General features: G+C 33.1%; 1 protein-coding gene across 1 annotated transcript in view; it reads left to right on the top strand.

Annotated features, from left to right (window-relative positions):
• Positions 1-18,472, top strand: part of LOC108749983 (adenylate cyclase type 6) — a 127,561-nt gene that overhangs the window by 21,722 nt on the left and 87,367 nt on the right. Inside the window, exon 2 of the mRNA XM_018489120.1 lies at positions 7,075-7,237. Coding sequence (XP_018344622.1) covers positions 7,172-7,237 — 66 coding nt within the window. The 5' untranslated portion in view covers positions 7,075-7,171. The remainder of the gene's footprint in view (positions 1-7,074; positions 7,238-18,472) is intronic.

Genomic DNA, 18,472 nt, shown 5'->3' with positions numbered 1-18,472 from the left:
ATAACAAATTCCACCAGACTGTTCAAATCGATGATAAAATACGTAAAGCGATCTTTTGTAATATTCAGAGAGTGATGTATATCTGGGATATTTTCTATCGCAACCCAGAGATTATGGACAGTAATCTGTAAATGTAACGTTACATGTGTTAAACGTGCGCCGAGATGTTATCATTAAGTATAATCGCGGCGCGTCGCCGCCGTTCTAATACGATGGCAAAGGTCAACAACCGTCCCTGTTAGACGATGTTAATCCTCGATCGAGACACGGGTTCGTGCTCGCAGGGCGTATTCGTCCGGACACGTCAGGTCCACTCCACTTAACCCTCGTCCGCACAGATAAAGGCGTCACGATTATGATAAATGCGAGTTCCGAGCACGCGGGAGTTAGGTAGGCGCTTAGCGCATGTAACGGGCGAAGCGGCGAATTTTATCTCCTACACGAGGCCGTACGTATGCGATTTAAACGTTTTCCCCTTCGTCCCATCCCCGTATCCATCTGTAACGTGGTAACCCGCCAAATTACAAGTTACACGAAGCTCGAGCCGAGATGTTAAATGCTGCTGCAAGTTCCTACCCCGATACGCACGCGATCGCGCGAACGTTTACAGTTTTTGCGTTCTAATTCAGTCGCGATTCCACCCACCGTTCGGGATTTCCAGATCAATCGGAGCTTTCAACCGGAGCGCAAAACGTTCGGAAGAAATTTACTTCGCGTCGGGGGACATTTTCGGAATTCTCTTGCACGAGGGAACGTTTGCGTAAAAGGGAGTCGAGCGCTCTATTTTTAAACGAGAACGCAAGATCCATCGATAAGATACCGGGAGACAAATGTGTCGCCGCATACCTATTATTAACATCCGGAATTCCGGAAGGTACGTCAACGCGAAATGTTTCACGTATCCGCACGCTTGTTAGTCATTATTTGATTAGGAGCCAATTAGTACGCACACATACACACGGGCGTTCCACTTTCCACGGCGACCGTACATACACGTGCAAATTAGTAATTACGCATGTAATATAATGTCTCTCGTAGCCGTAAATTGTTTCTTGGGGGACACATAGAATGTTGTAACAGCGTGCAGGGTAAGAATACGTGTACGTTGCTCATAGCGGCCACCCACATCCTTATTTTTACTCGGATCCGTGTCGTGATTTGTTTATGAAAAGAAATCTGAATTTTTCACGAATTTCTACGTGATAATGTCGGCATTTTTGCAAATATTATTGGATAAAGCAATTTCGAAATTTGCATCAGTTTTTGTTTTTTAATTGTTGCAACTGTTTTTTGCTTTAATAATTCGCGAGTCTGCTTTGGACCATCTATAATTTATGTCAAATTTCAGGACGAAATTTTACTTGTAATTTTATATCGTGTATTTTGATATTTGTGTATTTCAGAGTACACTCGATGTATGTGTGTGTGTGTGTGTGTGCGTGCGCGCGCGCGCGCGAGAACACGGATATTCTCTCTTCAAATCTTTTTCACATTACACGATACGTTAAAATTATGAATAAAATTCTATTCTAACAAAAATTATAGCTCGCCGAGAAGATCTAAATTACATCGAATTTCATGTAACACGCTCGTTTACTATGACGAGCACTCGCGTGAAGAATGCTGCAAACAAATAATTTGTTACGCCGTCCGAAAATATCGTGCGGACGTAGCTAAATTTTAATCGCACTCCGGAATAAATCCGCGAAGCTGTACGAAATATCACAGTGAATTTCGTGCATCCACGTATTACGAATAAAGAGGAATTACCGCGTCGCAACGGACATACAATGTAGTCGAAAGCGAGAATGCGTTGATATCGCGAGGCGGAACAACACAACACGTATCTCGCGTCTGAAGAAGCTGCGTCACTGATATCGGTCAGTATAATGATAATTTATGCGTAGGATAAAAGTGCGCGGCATCTCGGCGACGTAATAATTTATTCCTCGAAGAGATTTCACGGTCTGGCAGATTAAAGACGAAGGGAACGATAAGACGACCAGACGTTTGCGACACAATGCAACACCGACGATGTGAGCGGACACGTCTCCTCAACGCGACCAATCATAATTATTATTCACGAGCTCAATTAGTATGTCACGTTGTTAACGAGGTTGGCCGCGACGGCAGCAGCTAGCCATCCTGAAGCTGCAAGCCTCGATTTAACAATGTCGCGCCGCCGATCCCGGCGATGGTAACGGCGCCTTTGAAAGTTAATTAATTTATTGTTGAGCTGCGTTCGGTCTAACAAACTGTCGCCGGCACTTTTGCGACCGACACGCTGCGACAGCGAAGCCTTAATTCCGCTTCATTCATCATAACATCCTAGCATGCGCGATTAATCCAGTGGAAGCTGAAACAAGCGCGTGATTTCGCTCTGTGCATAAATAACAAAGAATACCCACGTTCTCAAGCTCGGTACTGTATGGTGCGAATTTGTGGAAATTTATTGTCGCAGAATAAACCGAAATCTATCAGTAATTTGCGCAACGTTAAAGGAATCTCGGGATAACATTTAAAAAGTTTAACACAACAATAATAATAATTAACATTTCAGTATAAAATAATAAAGTTGGATAAAAAATATATATAGGATGAAAATGAAATGTATACCTTTAAATATTAATTATTGTTGCCACAGAAATTCCTTGTCCTAAAATTCCACACTTTTTCCCTGATTTCCAAACAAAATTTCATGATTTTCCCTGAAGTTTTCAATAATGTCTTAAAAAACTTTTTTGTAATTCCGTCTTGATTTGGAAACCATCAAATATTTTGTTGAAAGAGCAACTTAAATTACTATTAACGTTGCTGATACTATTTATAATATATTTAATTGTTAAGTTGATAGTATTCTAAAATTGCGTAAGTGTGACGTATATGTTTCTTTAAAGCAAAGAATTTTAATTTTTCAGAAAATTTTGCAAAATTTCTTGATTTTTCTCCGATTTCCAGTTTTATGACAACCTTATTATGCAACAATAGAGAATGTTATTTGAATATAAATTAATATTTAAGTCATATTTCATGTTTTATTTTGAAAATTCTCACATTTCTGTGGTCTACCCCATTATTAATATTAACCTTTAAGTAAGTAGATGGGATGACCACAGACTCCAGGCATAGTTTCCTAAATATCCTTATTCTAGAAAATGAAAAGTCCAAATGTCTTAGAAGTCTTAAAGTTCATTATTTTTGCATTCCTCTGACTCATAAAAGTAATAGTATAATTATGTATATTGTAAATTTAACTATAACATGATATACTACACTGAAAAAAAAGATTGGTTGAATATGGTATAGCATTTTTAATTGGTTGCAGTAGCCAATTTTTGATTGCGTTAGCCTGTCGTTAATCCTATACTGAAATTGCGGATAAGTTAACACAACTGAAAATTAGTTCCTACAACCAAAAATTGGCTGTTGTAGCTAATTAAAAATGCTCTGCTATATTTTATCATCTAATTTGCTGCAACCAACTTTTCTTTCAGTGTAGTAAAAAATACAACCATAAAAATAAAATTATTCGTGGGACATTTTGAGCACCCTATCAACTTGCGTATCTTTAGACGATTTTTTTCACTTGAACGTTAAATAAGTAATTATAAGTCATTTTTGCAAACCCGTATGAATATAAAATTACAGTGGGAATTGCAAACTCGCTGTGACAATTGGGATCAGAAAAAGGAGTTACTCTGGATAAGAGAGAGAGAGCGCGTTCGAACAATGGAAAGTCAAAGGAATAATGGAGTAGGCGGAATAAATTATGTCCGCGACTCAGCGTCCGCAACTTTGTGAGCCACGCGGCAAATTACTTTCGTCTATCGATCTCGCACGGTGCTCCCGCTACGCTCGCGTTATAATATAATACACTTCGGCTATCGTTGGTATTAATAATTGCTCTGCCGCAATATCACACATGCGCGCATCCCAATCAACGTTCTCGCGAACTTCGCAGTACGCCGCGCGCTCCGATGACAGTGGAAATGATTATATTTGTCGTGTGGCTCTAATGTCGGTGATGAAAGTGCAGTGTTATGAACAACAAGCCGCGAGATTGATGTGTATTGATTGCCGTAAACGCCGCATCACGCATATCCATCATTGCGACTAACAAAAGTAACGATGTCATTAAATATTTTTCCGCAACGCATGACAATTTTGCTTCCAGCGCGTACCAAATATTATTTGAAAACAAACTTTAAAACAAATTTCAAATCTAAAATTTTATTGATTAAACACAATCTTTAACCCTTTAGCGCCACACTACGTTTCTGTTACGAATCGAACACATTGTGTGTGAGTATTGTATAAAAATAAACATATTATAATAGGGCAACTCCGGCAAATACGCCGCGCTGGGATTTATGCCGCAGAAATCAGTAAAAATAGAAGGAGTGGGGATAATTTTCTCGCAACTATTCTGTTACATGCCTTTATATTATATTAGTATTACGATTTCAGCTTCTTACTGTTAATATTAATGAAATTATTATGAGTTGAATCAATTTGTCACTGTAATAAGTAACGCCATCATAAATTAAAGTCTACATACAATGATTACTGTAGGACGTGTAAAAGACTTAGTGGTTATTTCGTGATACATACGTGTAGTGGAATAGTAAAGCATGTTGTACAGCAAAGTACAAGGGCTTTGCTTTCGTATTCTTTGTTTAGTTTGTTATCTTGTATATCCCACCTGTTTGGGCATTTTCAGCGTGCGGAATTTATGCTCAGAGCATACAAAGCGCGCAGATTGAATTCAGTGCACTAAATGCAATAAACGCATTATATGAAATATGTACCCCATGTCATAACATTTGTAATATATGTAGGAAGATTGTAATTATTATTTATTATTTCATATACATATTAACCATTCCTATTCCTTAATAAAACTTTATAAACACATTTTATAAGTTATTATATCATTTTACGTCTTATTTATATGCATTATTTATAAATTTTTCATGAGCCGTACATACCGCCTCTCCCCCTATGAGTAGCCACATATTTCACCTCCATATGGGATATACGACAAAAATGCAAGGGTTTCAAAAAGTTTATTTTTTAATATGAAAAATAAATATTTCAAATTTCTAATATTTTTTTCATAATAGTAGACAGTACAAAGTTTTTACTGGTATAGTTCGTTTATTTTAAACATAGAAAATAATATTTAATAAATTAAATTTTTGATGCGGCGTATATACCGGAGTTATCCTATAATATCTTATAGAACTGTATACGTGATAACACAAACTATAGAAATGCCCCTTAAACGGTCTATTATGATATACTTTTTTCAACAAAACGTCAGACATTAAGGAATATAAATGGTAAGAAAAATGTATATGTATTTTTATTAATAAAGAATAGGATATAAAAGAAACAGTCGGCTATTTCGAGAATGGTACCGAAGGATTAAATATTTAATTGACTTTTCTCTCGATCTTCTTTCTCTTCTTTTTTTTCTCCCTGTAATTGCATTCGATAAAAATATAATTTATATGAAAATTGAAGAAGAGCGTGATTTTGAAAAATAAATAATTTATCTGTCGCAGATAAAAACGATTCGAAATATTATAATATTTATAGAGTCGTAAATTATACATGGCATGCGATACATCACAAAGAAATATCAAGAAACTGCTCTTTCAGACAACTGTGCGTTTGAATTTCTTTCTTGGGCCAACGTAAATAGTAGAGACTGGAAATTATTTGTCTAGACACGCGATATAAACATTGTAAACGCTCGTTACAGGTCAGACGAAATTTCTCACCAAGTCGTCCCGAAATTTTGCCTGTCTAACGATTACATTGTCTGCAGGAAATTAGATTTCTTTGTTCTCAAGATTCGTACATACATGACTGCTTAGATTAACTTTGTCAAGACGCATTTATATTAACTATTTCAAAGCAGCACATAAGTAATATGTGTAACTGATCTTTAATTAAAAATTGAATTAAATAAATTACACACTAAAAACATTTCGTATTTGTGTTGGAAACAGTGTACTCACGTTTTTGTTAAAATTTCGTGTTGATTCTTTAAATATATTTGAATGTTAATTTAACACCATGTAATTGTTATTTAAATAGTTTGTGTTAAATTAATATTTAGCATTTCTTAATGTCAAAATGATACAATTTATAAGTATAAGTGGACAAATGATATAAAAATAATGTGTTTTAGACTGTAAATTTTAAGACGAATGAATAAAGTGTGTTAATTCAATATATCATAAATGTTAATTTTATTGAAAGAATACGCTTTCACGGTTTCTTTACAAATTGAGTATTACTTTTTCTGAATTTCTTCTTAAATAATATTTGTGTTACTTTAATACAAGATAAATATGTTACTTTCTAATATATTTATCTTGTATTAAATTAACATATCAATTAGAGTAGATCATTTGGGACACGCGAATTGTGTTAAATTTAACACAAATTTCCAACGGTATACTTATTACAATTGGAAATTCAGACTTTTAATTATTAATTAATTCTGCAACGGACGAGTATTTATCTTTTTAAGAAATCTATTTTAAGTTATTCTTCGAAATAATATTAACATTATAATATCGTTAAAGATAGATGAAAGGAGACTTAAGAGACTGGAAACAAACATAAAGGTAATTCGCATAAAAGTTAGAAAGAAGTATATTATCCAGTGCTTGTTGCCAGTACTAAAGACTTAATGAAAATAAGCTAGCATTCCATATTGCATTTTGTATTTTTACAATTTGCCTGAAGACTCATTTCGTCATCTTAAATACCTCCATTATTTCTTCATTAAGCTAGCCGCTTGAATACTATTAATAAAGAATATGTCATAAAGTGAAATGATTCATGTGAATATTTCGTTGCAACATTGCACACACAACGTAAAGCTTAACAGGACCCGCTATCTAAAAGCTCTTCGCGGCGGTACACGAATTTAACGACGTTACCTCGAACGTTAAGTTGCGCATCGAGTATTAATTAATTTGAAGCACGTCGAAGCAGACGTGAAAAGCGATGGCAGAATAGGAAGAGAATTTTGATGTAGTGAATTTTTTTGCGCAGGAGAAACATGAAGTAACGGATAGCGACACATCTCGTTGCCCCGGAGGGCTCGCCAGTGTCTGGAAGCAAAAGATCGGTGGACACGGAGAAATACGGCATGGATTTCCCGAAGCGAGAATGGAGCCACAGGCTCAGTCTTCGTGGCAGCCGTAGGACTCATGAGGTAAACCATTTCGTCGAAAATTTCCACAGCTTTTTCTTTTCAAAGCGAGCGAACTCGTAAACGAAGCGTACACCAGAGAAATTAATGTATTAAATCGAAACACATGTCGATATCTCGTATCCTTCAACATTTCGTCGTTCGAAATGTCAGCGATGTCGAAATTATAAATTGCCACAAGAAAATCATACCGTAACTAAATTTATTAATAAGATATTTCTTTCCTTGTTACATTTCGTATAATTGAACGCGTCAGTAATTAAACGCGATAGGTACAATCGGTCTAGTTCTTGGAAATTGCAATTTCTGAAAGTTTATAATTTCTGGAAAAATTATTGAACCACTAACTCTTCGTATCACGGTTATACAGTTGCTTTCTACTTGACTGCATGTCATGCCACCATATGCTGGCGATTACGCATAAAAGAGAAAAGTAAAGACTGCGAGTTTCATGCAAGAGATGCATGCTCTTGCATACATTATTCATAAACGGGTTTCTCGGTAAGACTGAACGCGTTGTTCGCGTTGCTGCCCGATATCGTATAACGTTGCTCAGGCATACAAAAATTATATTTTTACATATCGTCACGAAATATCGTAGTTGCGAAAAGGTAAATTAAACGAATGCATCTGTATGCATTATTTCAACGTAATTGCGTTAAGTTAGTTACGTTATATATCTTCCAACATCGATATATGGATTGACATAAACATATAATTTAATCATTGCACGTATGCACATTTATAATAAAATTTATATTGTTATTACTTTACGAATCGATATTAATACCGGCAGATATATAGTTATTCAGAAGCGGAAAATTATTTTATATACGATGATGTAGCATAATAAAAATACATTCGCGTTAAGAATGTATTATAGACATGTATTTTTTTTTTCTTATGAAATGACAAAATTATAAGAAGTTACAGACTTTTTCTATATTATATATTTGAGTGTAATACAAAAATTTGCCGACAATTTAGAATCTGGATTAAAAGCTATTTTAATAAAAGTAAACATGTTTTTAAAAAAACAATTAATATAAAATGAGAAAATTTTCTCATTTAAACTATAAAATTATATTATTGAATATTTTAAATATTGACCTTATTGAACTGCTTCATGTGTACATAGAACATTCATTTTTCAAGTATAAATTTCCAATTCCAGTCACTTTTTGCAGAAACTGTGTACACCTGACGCCTACCTTAAAATAAAGTGTATATCAATGATATACCAGATACAGATCTCTATACGGAATTGGAAATCCGATATTTCGTTAGTTTACTAAGCGAGGAGGAGATACGTATATGTTCATTTTGATTGAAGAAGCATTATTTTCCTATCAAATCGAAATTAGATCGCGCACGTTGCAGTGGTATTTTCAATTGTTATATCGAAAGCGTCATTATCGAAGCGAAATGTCATTCTATAGTGATCTCCATCAGAGTTACGAAATTTCTCCACGACAATATAAAATTATGGAGGCAATTATCGATTTCTGGCTGACATAACTCTCTCATTATAAGCTACAGTGATATATTTGGTGGTATAACAACGTGCCAGGTGGCGTGTTATCAACCCTTCGCGGAACACACATTGCACGCATATGTTAGGAACACGTCGATGGAGAATGGAGGTAAACGGTGCCAACTAAATACCCCGAGTGTTTAGAATTAGATCCAGTTCGTCAGGAGACAACGAACGCCCATTAGATCGCGGAGCGGTTCAGTCAATTTTATCGTTGCGTACACACGTTAAGTGGCATGAGCATATCAAGAGTGTCATCTCGGTAATTTTCATTTCGCAACATTTCGAAGCGATCCGTGCCGGCAGCAACTCCCGCTTGTAAAAAGATGACATCGTAATATTGTAACGTTATGATAAAATAAACATTATGATCGACAAACTTAATAAATTAAGAGCGATTTTTTAATTCAAAACCGTACACTGTTAAATCTATAATGTTAATTTGACATTATATAGTTTCAAATTTGTTTTAGTATAAAATAACGATATATTAAATGGGAGCTGTGGCGACTTAAATTAGATTAAATTTGATACTCTATAGATTTAACAGTGTACACTAACCATTATAATTCAGGATTGTCATCAAATTCTTTATCTAAAATTCTGTGACTTTTTCCTTGACTTTCAATAGCAGATTTCTATTTCAAAATTGTATGTATTTTTCTTTTTAACATAGCATAGTAAATTACTATCAATATTGCCGACACTGCGTTTTTAATTTAATTTTCTAAATAGTTTTGTGAAACTGACTTTTTCTATAATTTCTCTGACCGTTTCCAATTTCTCTGACAATTTTTTAATTTCCATAATTTTCAATTTTGTGGCAACCCTGTAAATCGTTATCCTAAATTGCAAACTGCGGAATCCTTTAATTCTTTGTCAAAGAGAATGAAATACCGTAAAAAAGCTCATTTCACATATTCATGGTTTGATAGATCAAATAAAATGGACGGCAGAACAGAGTGCTATAGTGAATTCGAATGCAACAGTACGAACCAATGCACATTAAAGTCTGCCGTACGCACAAATTGACATAAAGGCGTATGCATAGTAATACTGTGTTATCATACATAAGCAGTTGGATCAGCAAAATATATATATGCGCTCGGCATAACTTATCGCATTGTCTGGTAGAGAGAATACACGCTGAGCATTTCATCAATCAAGACACTTATGCTTTTACACCCAGATGAATTAGCATGCAATAAGCTATAACTGGTGCGCATTACTCGACTAAGTGTGCTATTAGAACCAAAAGTTTGTATACACTCTGACAATCAAGAAGTTATCGAAACTAAAGCTACATGTTTCCAAATTGACCAGTGTTAAAACTTTATAGTCACGTAACGTAAATATAAATTTTCAGCACCAGTAATGAATTTGGAAACATAGTCTAATTGTTATTCTATAACGAGCAAACAGAATAAAATAAATTGAATACGATACCGTAGAAAAAAACTTGTAATTTTTACTAACACATACTGCAAAAGTAATATATATAATAATATAAACTTGAAAAAAATTAATGTTATAAAAAACGAGCTAACTCAGCTAACAATTCGGGTGGTTGCATGACTCAGTAATATATTTTCGAAACGATGACCGTGAAGATCTGAGAGTGCTTTGCAGCAAGAGATACAAGTGATACAATAACACAATAAATCATTTGATCTTTGTTTAACATTGGCAAACAACAACATGACAATAATTCACTGTATTAGTATATTGGGTCATCCCTTGATAGAAAGCACTTTAAATTGACATAGTAATCGTGACGTGTGAAAATCATTAACTATCCGTTTGCAATCATATTACTCCCATTATCTGCAATCTGGGTGTTTCTTGTCCAAATCAATGTTTTTATACAATTTTTTTTAATCAATGTTTTCTTTCTAAAAAATGTGAAAAAATTTAGGGTTACTTTATAACATCTATATTATTAGTTTTTTTAATTCAAATATTGAAATCTTTAAAAATTCTAAAATCTGAATAAAATTAAGTAAGAATAAAATTTGAGAGTGAAATTTCGCTTGTAACTAAAAAGTTAGTTTATAGACGGATTACATATAATTTCTAATATTTGCTTCAAAGAACTTCAGGAAATTTCTTTCATGAATATAACACCGTCTATAACGAGATTTTCTAAACATATTGAATCTAATGTAACCAGATAACCAATTAAATGTTATGTGTAAATAAAACTTTCCTATGTATTTCTTTTTACAAGTCTGTAAATGTATTTGTTAACATTAATTTTCTTTTTCTTATGTTAATAAAATTAAAATAGGTTTTTCTGTAAAATATAATTACAACTTATTTCATTCTATTTATTATTACTCTTTAAATTCTTTGGAGTGAAATTTCACTCTAAAGAGTAAAAATTGAGCCAGTCTTGGAAAAGAGTTCAATCTTTAAGAGTCTTCAAAGTGAGATTTACTTTGAAAGTTTTAGAGAGTAAATAATAGCTATTTAATTTCAGCAAATTCCTGATTTTTATCCAATATATTTTAATAAAAGATGTTAAGATAAAGTCGTCCAACAATTACAAATAAAAATTAAGACGGAACGCGTCGGTATATGTATAGCGGTGTTAAAATATTAATCCTGCCGTCGGAAATAAAATGCGCCAAAAATGGAGCTCGATAGACCGATTAAATCGATGATTAACGTTAAACGGGACGTTTAGGCGACGTTTACGGACCACTTACAAACGCGAATCACCTTCCCAATAATCGCGTGCCGTTCTCGAAACGAGAACGTGGTATTATCGTTTTAATGTTTTGCTCTTTACAGGTCCGTATTCCACATTGCATTCGCGATTTAATGCGCGGTTACAATGCAGTTGAGGAATGCATGTAATGCCTTAATACTCATATCAGTTAGTATTTTCTAGTTGGAAGATGCAGTTCAGAACAAAACGGATTTCACCCCTGATGCGTGTGTGTAATCCACCGCCATGTGTAACTAAACTGTCGCACGCACAATGCGTGCGATGCGAGGCATACGCGGAATATCACGAGGCGTATGCACGTGTACATGTTCGGGCGAAATCTCCTCTTAAATGCATTTCACGCCGCGCAATCCTATTTAGCGTCACGATCCCATTTGCCGATGAGGAAAAAAATCGGTTACGTTTCGTAACTCATTAATGGACCAATTCATTGCAGCGAACAATAGTAAACGCAATCGATTTGAAATATAGGTATCTATAACTATACGTGTACGTAAAACAAATTGTAGGCATCATAAATAACAGTGTACAAAGAATTAATACGCAAAGAATTAATTAAATTAATATATATGCGTATATACGTATAAAATAAATTCTAAACTAAATATGTAATACAGTGCAAAAAATTAATAATGCGAAAAAGAAAATTACATTTAGAGATTAATAGAAGCGATCTAGAGTGTAATAAAATGGTCAACAGAGAATTAAAAAAGAAACATTAGGATAAGATAACAAGCGAGGAACATGGTGTTTAATTATCCCTTATACAATTAAAGTAGCATGTTGCACAAATAGCATTTATGTTTTGCAACGCTCGTTATGTTTAATTATCTTATTGTTAGTAGGAGAATGTAAAACTACAAATAATTAAATTAAGTATTTATGCATTGTTGAAGAAATAGTTGACAATAAATGATACTTTGTAGATATGTGTGTAATTATGCTTTTTCCATTGCTTCTATAACGTTTCTTTTTCGGAAAACATATGGTTCTAGAATATCGGGAGCATATACTCGTAATTCTATAGAAGGGGCTCTTTGTACTTTTGTGTATTCTCCGATCACATAGTCATTTATTAGTGAAGTGACAAACGCGTGCTTCATCTGCGAAAATAATGTGGATAACGCAGGGTCGATTTATTTTCTTCGCCTTTTTATCCAACGTTTTGGTTCGAATAACGTATACTCGCAATTTCAGACGTTCTATAAGCGAATATTTTCTAGAAACATTTTTCATTCAACTATATATTTCGAAAATGTACGCATATATTCATATATTTTTGTATACACATTTTTCGTTAATAAAAATTACGTATTATTGATTTTAAAAATGTTTTTTGCCTCAACAGTAGAAATTAGAATTATACATAATTCGTGTAATTATATTAATTTCTTTTCTAAATAATTATTATTATATATAGTTACAAACACTATTCCGTTTTCTAACCACACATGAATATGCGTGCTGCATTCGTCGGTGTTACCGTTGTAATTGATACTTTCCTAGCGAATTCAGGATGCAACGTAGTAACAGTGCAAATGAAGCTACTCATGGGCTAAAATTTGAAACTTAGAAATAGCAAACAAGAAAGTAATTTGCATAATTATAATATACAATTATAATTATCGTATAATATATAATTATAATTATCGTATAAGGTCTCTGTATAACAAAACTCTAATCATACTAAAAAAAAAAGTTTATTTTTAAGTTTCATAAATTCGTATAACTTCTTAACCTCTTTTTATTGACATCAGAATATGATTCCTAAATTATTAAAGTAATTATGATGTAACTTTTATTAAATAGAAACATTCCATTTTATATTATTAATTTAACAAAACAAAAGAAAAAGTGTTATTTGCTGTGGAAAGTATCTCTTTTATTTAGTTCAATACTTTGACCGTTACAAATGAGGTTTGCGTTGGTGAGCGGCGTGAAAAAGCGCACGTACGTCATTAGAGAATTAGAATAGAGAAAAAGAAACGCTTCAAATTAGACGCGTCAAGAAACACGAAGCACACGGCTCCGGTAACATGCAATGAAATATAGCAAGCGCGTCTAGTCTGTCACATTTCTTGGATCGTGTGCAAGTTTCCCTAACTAATCAGCACGAACGAAGTGTTCACGTAAAAGTTGTTGTTGAATAATTTAAAAGCAGTACTAGCTGACAATTTTCATTCACAATTTTTCACATAATGGACAATGCGAACAAGCCGTTTCGCACGTAATAATTGATTATGAACCATCGACTCTCTTTGCAAGGAAAGCGAATCTAACAAGAAAGTGATTGGTTAAATTATTTCTAGAAAAGCATTACAAAACGTGAAGATATTTTGCAGATGTATCATTCAAAACGAAGATATTAAACAAATGTGAATACGAATTGAAATTTAGAAATTTTTGCGCTTTTCATTTGGTCGCTAAATTTCTCAATCAAATTTCATTTTTTATTCGATTTTCATTATATAGGGTGTATAAAATATTTTTTATATAATATGGATAATTTGTTATATAATTAATACATGCTGGTTGTATATGTCAAATACAATAATAATATGTCAAATATAATCTTTTTATTCAATAAACAAAATTAATATCTTCGATATGCTCTTCGATATACTCAATTTCATTAAAGTTCAATGATGGGAAAATACGGAATAAAATACAATCTAGAATAATCAGTTGTTTGTGTAAGTAATTACACTACCTTTTCATTTAATCAACAGGATGCAAATGTGAATAGAAAAAATATGTGCTCGATGCAATTACGAAAAGAATTATGCGAGTAATTTTTAGAAAAGAAAATATACTATATTTTTTTATTTCAGTCTTCCATCACGTCATGCTTCATTGTTCGTTCATATAGAAACCATGATTAAAAGGATTAATGTAAGAAATATTAATTAATCTCCTTCGTAACTATATATTTCTGAGATTTCATTTCAGTAATTCCATTAAAACTAAACGTATAATTTCACACCATACCTTCACATTTACGGTAAACCCGAGAAGAAGATTTAATTATCAAATGCACATTATATGTGAACGTTTAAGTGAAAGATTCATCAAATATTGTACGTTCTATAAATTTCTTGGAATAAAATCTCATTCCAAAAGAATAAAAATACAGCAATTTTTGGAAAAAAATGAAAATATTTCACTTCTTGAAAAAGATTGACAATTTTCACTCTTTTAAAAAAATGGAGCTATATTTTCACTTTTTTGAAGTGAGAGTTCGCTCCAAAAAATTTCGAATGTATGGTGGCGCAAAGTGAATGCATAGTCGAATATGAGTTTTATATCCTCCTTGAGATTTGTTAGTCTAAATTCACAACCTTGCTTTAAGAGGCTGTAAGTCGTAAGTTGTAAGTGACGATATATCGACCACGGAACTTATGCTTTTAGACCGTAAGAATTGGGTTTTGCTCAATTCACTTAAGTCTAACAATTAGAACCTACACGAAGAAAATTTTTTCTTAGAATTTATCCTGAAAATGTGACACTCGTGAGACAACATTATAACATTTCAAAGAATTTTAATGTAAATCTCTCTCATTCGTCAATAAAACTACAATAAAATAAGTTCGATCAATTTTACTGAAGTGCATGGTAAAAATCTTTAAAATATTGTATTGTACCACAATTATCATATTTTCAGGGTAAATTTTAAAAGAAAATTCTCTCCGTGTAGAGACTGCGCAAAAACAGTTGAAAGATAGAAATTATTGTCACTTAATTTCTTTCGGCTTATGACTTAAAGAACCTCCTAAAGCCGTCTACGCACCATACTCACCAGATTTACTTTCCAGTCATTTTTTTCTGTTCCCGAATCTGAAGAAATGGCTCGCTGAAAAAAGATACACTTCAAATACCGAGGTCATCGCTGAGACAAACGCTTATTTTGAAGGATTGTATTATACTAAAGATCTAAAAAAGTTGAATATCGTTGGTCTAAGTGTATTGACTTACAAGGGAATTATGTCGAAAAATAAAAAAAAATTTTGCCACAAATCATATGTTTTCTTTGTCAGGCCAAGAACTCTCTTTTCGAACTACCTTCGTATTACCGACTAAAACTATAACGAATACGTATATAGGTTGCATGAGATATTAGTTCGGTAATATATAAAAACATATCGATGCGCTAGAAAAACAGTGACTTCTGCTGACTTTGTCAGAATTCGGACTTCGCTTTAAGATCCTCTTAAGGCCTCTTAAAGCAAGGTTGTGGACCAAAACTTAATAAAATGCGTCAGAACATTACACAAAGATCAGCGACACTAGTGATACGTGTCAATGTACTCTCCGACATTCGCTCGTCTCACGAAAAAGTAGAACGATATCGGAGTCTCTGCGCCCTGGGAATACCGTCAGTTATAATAGAACGATTTTCACAACACGCGATATCAAAGGTACACCGTATGAAATATCGATAAACTTATATAGCGGAAAAGATTATGAAACGCCAATCGTGTACCTTATAGAAATACTTCTTTTATTCATTTGAAGAAAGACGGACAAAAGAAAAAGTTGGATTACCTCTAATAAGTAATACGAATTGTTTATAACTTAGAAATTTTGTTAAGAATTTTTATTTTAGACCGAATATGTGAGAAACATAATCAATACTAGAAAAAATTTATTGTACCGATTATTGCGAAGAATATTACTAAGACCTCGATGGTCTAATGGCTTAGGACGCTCGTATGGAATACAAGAGATCCAAGTCCCGATCGAGGTAATATTTTTCGCAATAAATTTATTAACAGTTTCAACATAACATCTTTATAATATAATGCTTGATGGTAGCATCAAATTATTAAGTTGTTTGTCAATTTAATTCGCGATTACTAAAGTAGTTTTAATTGAGTTTATAGTCTGGAAAAACAATTCGGCGCGCAGTTCTAAAAAACTACACTATGATATATACGCAAGTATATATATAGTGTATTAGTAATTCGAGATTGAATTATTTAAAGCAATGGAGATCGAGCTTTGACCGTAATAGGCATTTTTCTAGTATTGATTGTGTTAGAAACTTTGATCATGTCGAGAAAAGTATAGGAAAAGTATATCTAAAATTAAAGATGCTACAGAAATTAAATAAGAGAAGGGCCTTGTACAGAAAAATTTTCTCAATATGTTCTTTGCAATTTTTTAAGATGCTAGAAGCATCATTATTAAATCAACGATTAATTTAATTGTGATATTATTATTTCAGCTTTAAATTATTTTAAGAACTTGCATATATATAAATATTTTTAGGCACTAAAATCTATCCTTGACCTACCGTCCTTGGTCCTCTCTCTCCTTACTTATTTAATTTATTCATGTAACCATTATTAATGCTACAAAAAATTGATGATGTTGATAGACTTTTTAAATTGGAAATTAGAAATTTGAAACGGCACAAATATAAAACCGTTATTTATCATATTCGAAGTAAACTAGATGTCGTGTACCGCGATACCCCGAAGCACAGTTAAGAGGCGCATTACACCGACCTGCGCCTCGTTATCGCGAAAAATGCATGAGTCTGCAGCGATACGATGAAAGTTTCCGTCGTTGAAAGGTTCACCGAGTTGAAAACTGCTTGGTGAACACCAAGACGATACACGAGAATGATGCACGAGAAAGAGCGTGAAATCGCGAGAAGTCATGACCGTTTGCGAACGCGTTCAGGGGGCGTATACTGTGTGAAAATAAGAATGGAGAACACGCGCACCAGGATTGTCGCGACACGTAAATGTAGACGTGAAGAGAGTCAGATCTCACATTTCACTCTCAAAAGAGAGACGGATTTAGTTACTTCAAAGCAGCGCTTTTCTAAAAATAGCGAAATGACTTTCGTGTCAAGAATTGCTTCAATTCTTTCATTCCAATTTTTGTTTCTTATTTTTATTGTATTGTATTTCATATTTTTTTTTACTATAAAGCAGCACTTTTAATTATCTTATATAATTTAAACTAATAAACTGAATTAATTTTGTGTATATCTTCAAAATTTAACGTAGGGATAATTAAATCCCGCTCTGACTTTTAATTTTATATAAATAATAAAATTTCCAATGAAGAAACATTCCCATTTACAAAGTCGTTCCTTTTGATTAACTTGTGTATAACGTACATGCGACATTCAGCTCTCGCTAGACATTGAAAGCTTCGAAGAAATCTTTACAGAATGTTCGAGCACGCGTAGTACCTACATGAATAGATAAGAAAAGAAGTATTATACTCGCGACTGGTTCTTAATCCGAACCTGGCCCGAAGAAAAGCATACATGGAGATGTCTGCAACGAAATTCTCTCACGAATCCCTCAACATGAGAAGATTCGCAAAGGATGTCAACGTCGTATTAGTTTGTTTTTCCACGAAAAGAAAAGCCTGAGCCTCTATTTCATTCTTTCCTTTCATTTTTTTCCCCCTCTTTCTGCTTCAATATTTCAAAGTTACTCTGGAGAATGTGACTTATAAAGCAATAAAAATAATTGGCTGATAAAAAATATGACACTGATTTGTGATGAAAAAAGAGAAAAAAAAAAGAATTTTTTTCTAGTAATGAGTATTTTTTATTATTATTGAATGTATATAATTTTTTTCATTTCTTGGATTTCAAATTTCTATTAACTAAAGTTAAGAAATATTAAATTCTCTCCAGATTAATAAAAGTTGCATTATAATGCGAAACATGATCATTAAATATTAAATACAAATAGAAACATTATTTACATTGCAAACCTTAAACTGTTTCAAATATTAAGAACCTGTAACCTCATGTATGATAAAGTTTCACTAACAAGGGAACACAACCAAATGAATTTCTCCGATTTAAATGAGCTTTTAATAAGTTGTTCTATGGACAAAAATAGTAGACACGTATTTTTTTGTACATGCTGAGTCGCATGTTAAGGGGGTGAAATCCTCCCCTGAAAAACATCATCGAAACTGTAAGAGATAGAAAAAAATTTGC

This window comes from Trachymyrmex septentrionalis, unplaced genomic scaffold, assembly GCF_001594115.1.
Source record: "Trachymyrmex septentrionalis isolate Tsep2-gDNA-1 unplaced genomic scaffold, Tsep1.0 scaffold32, whole genome shotgun sequence".
In the NCBI taxonomy this organism is placed as follows: domain Eukaryota; kingdom Metazoa; phylum Arthropoda; class Insecta; order Hymenoptera; family Formicidae; genus Trachymyrmex; species Trachymyrmex septentrionalis.
Note: the sequence above shows the minus strand (reverse complement) of the source record. Positions and strands in the feature narration are given on the sequence as shown.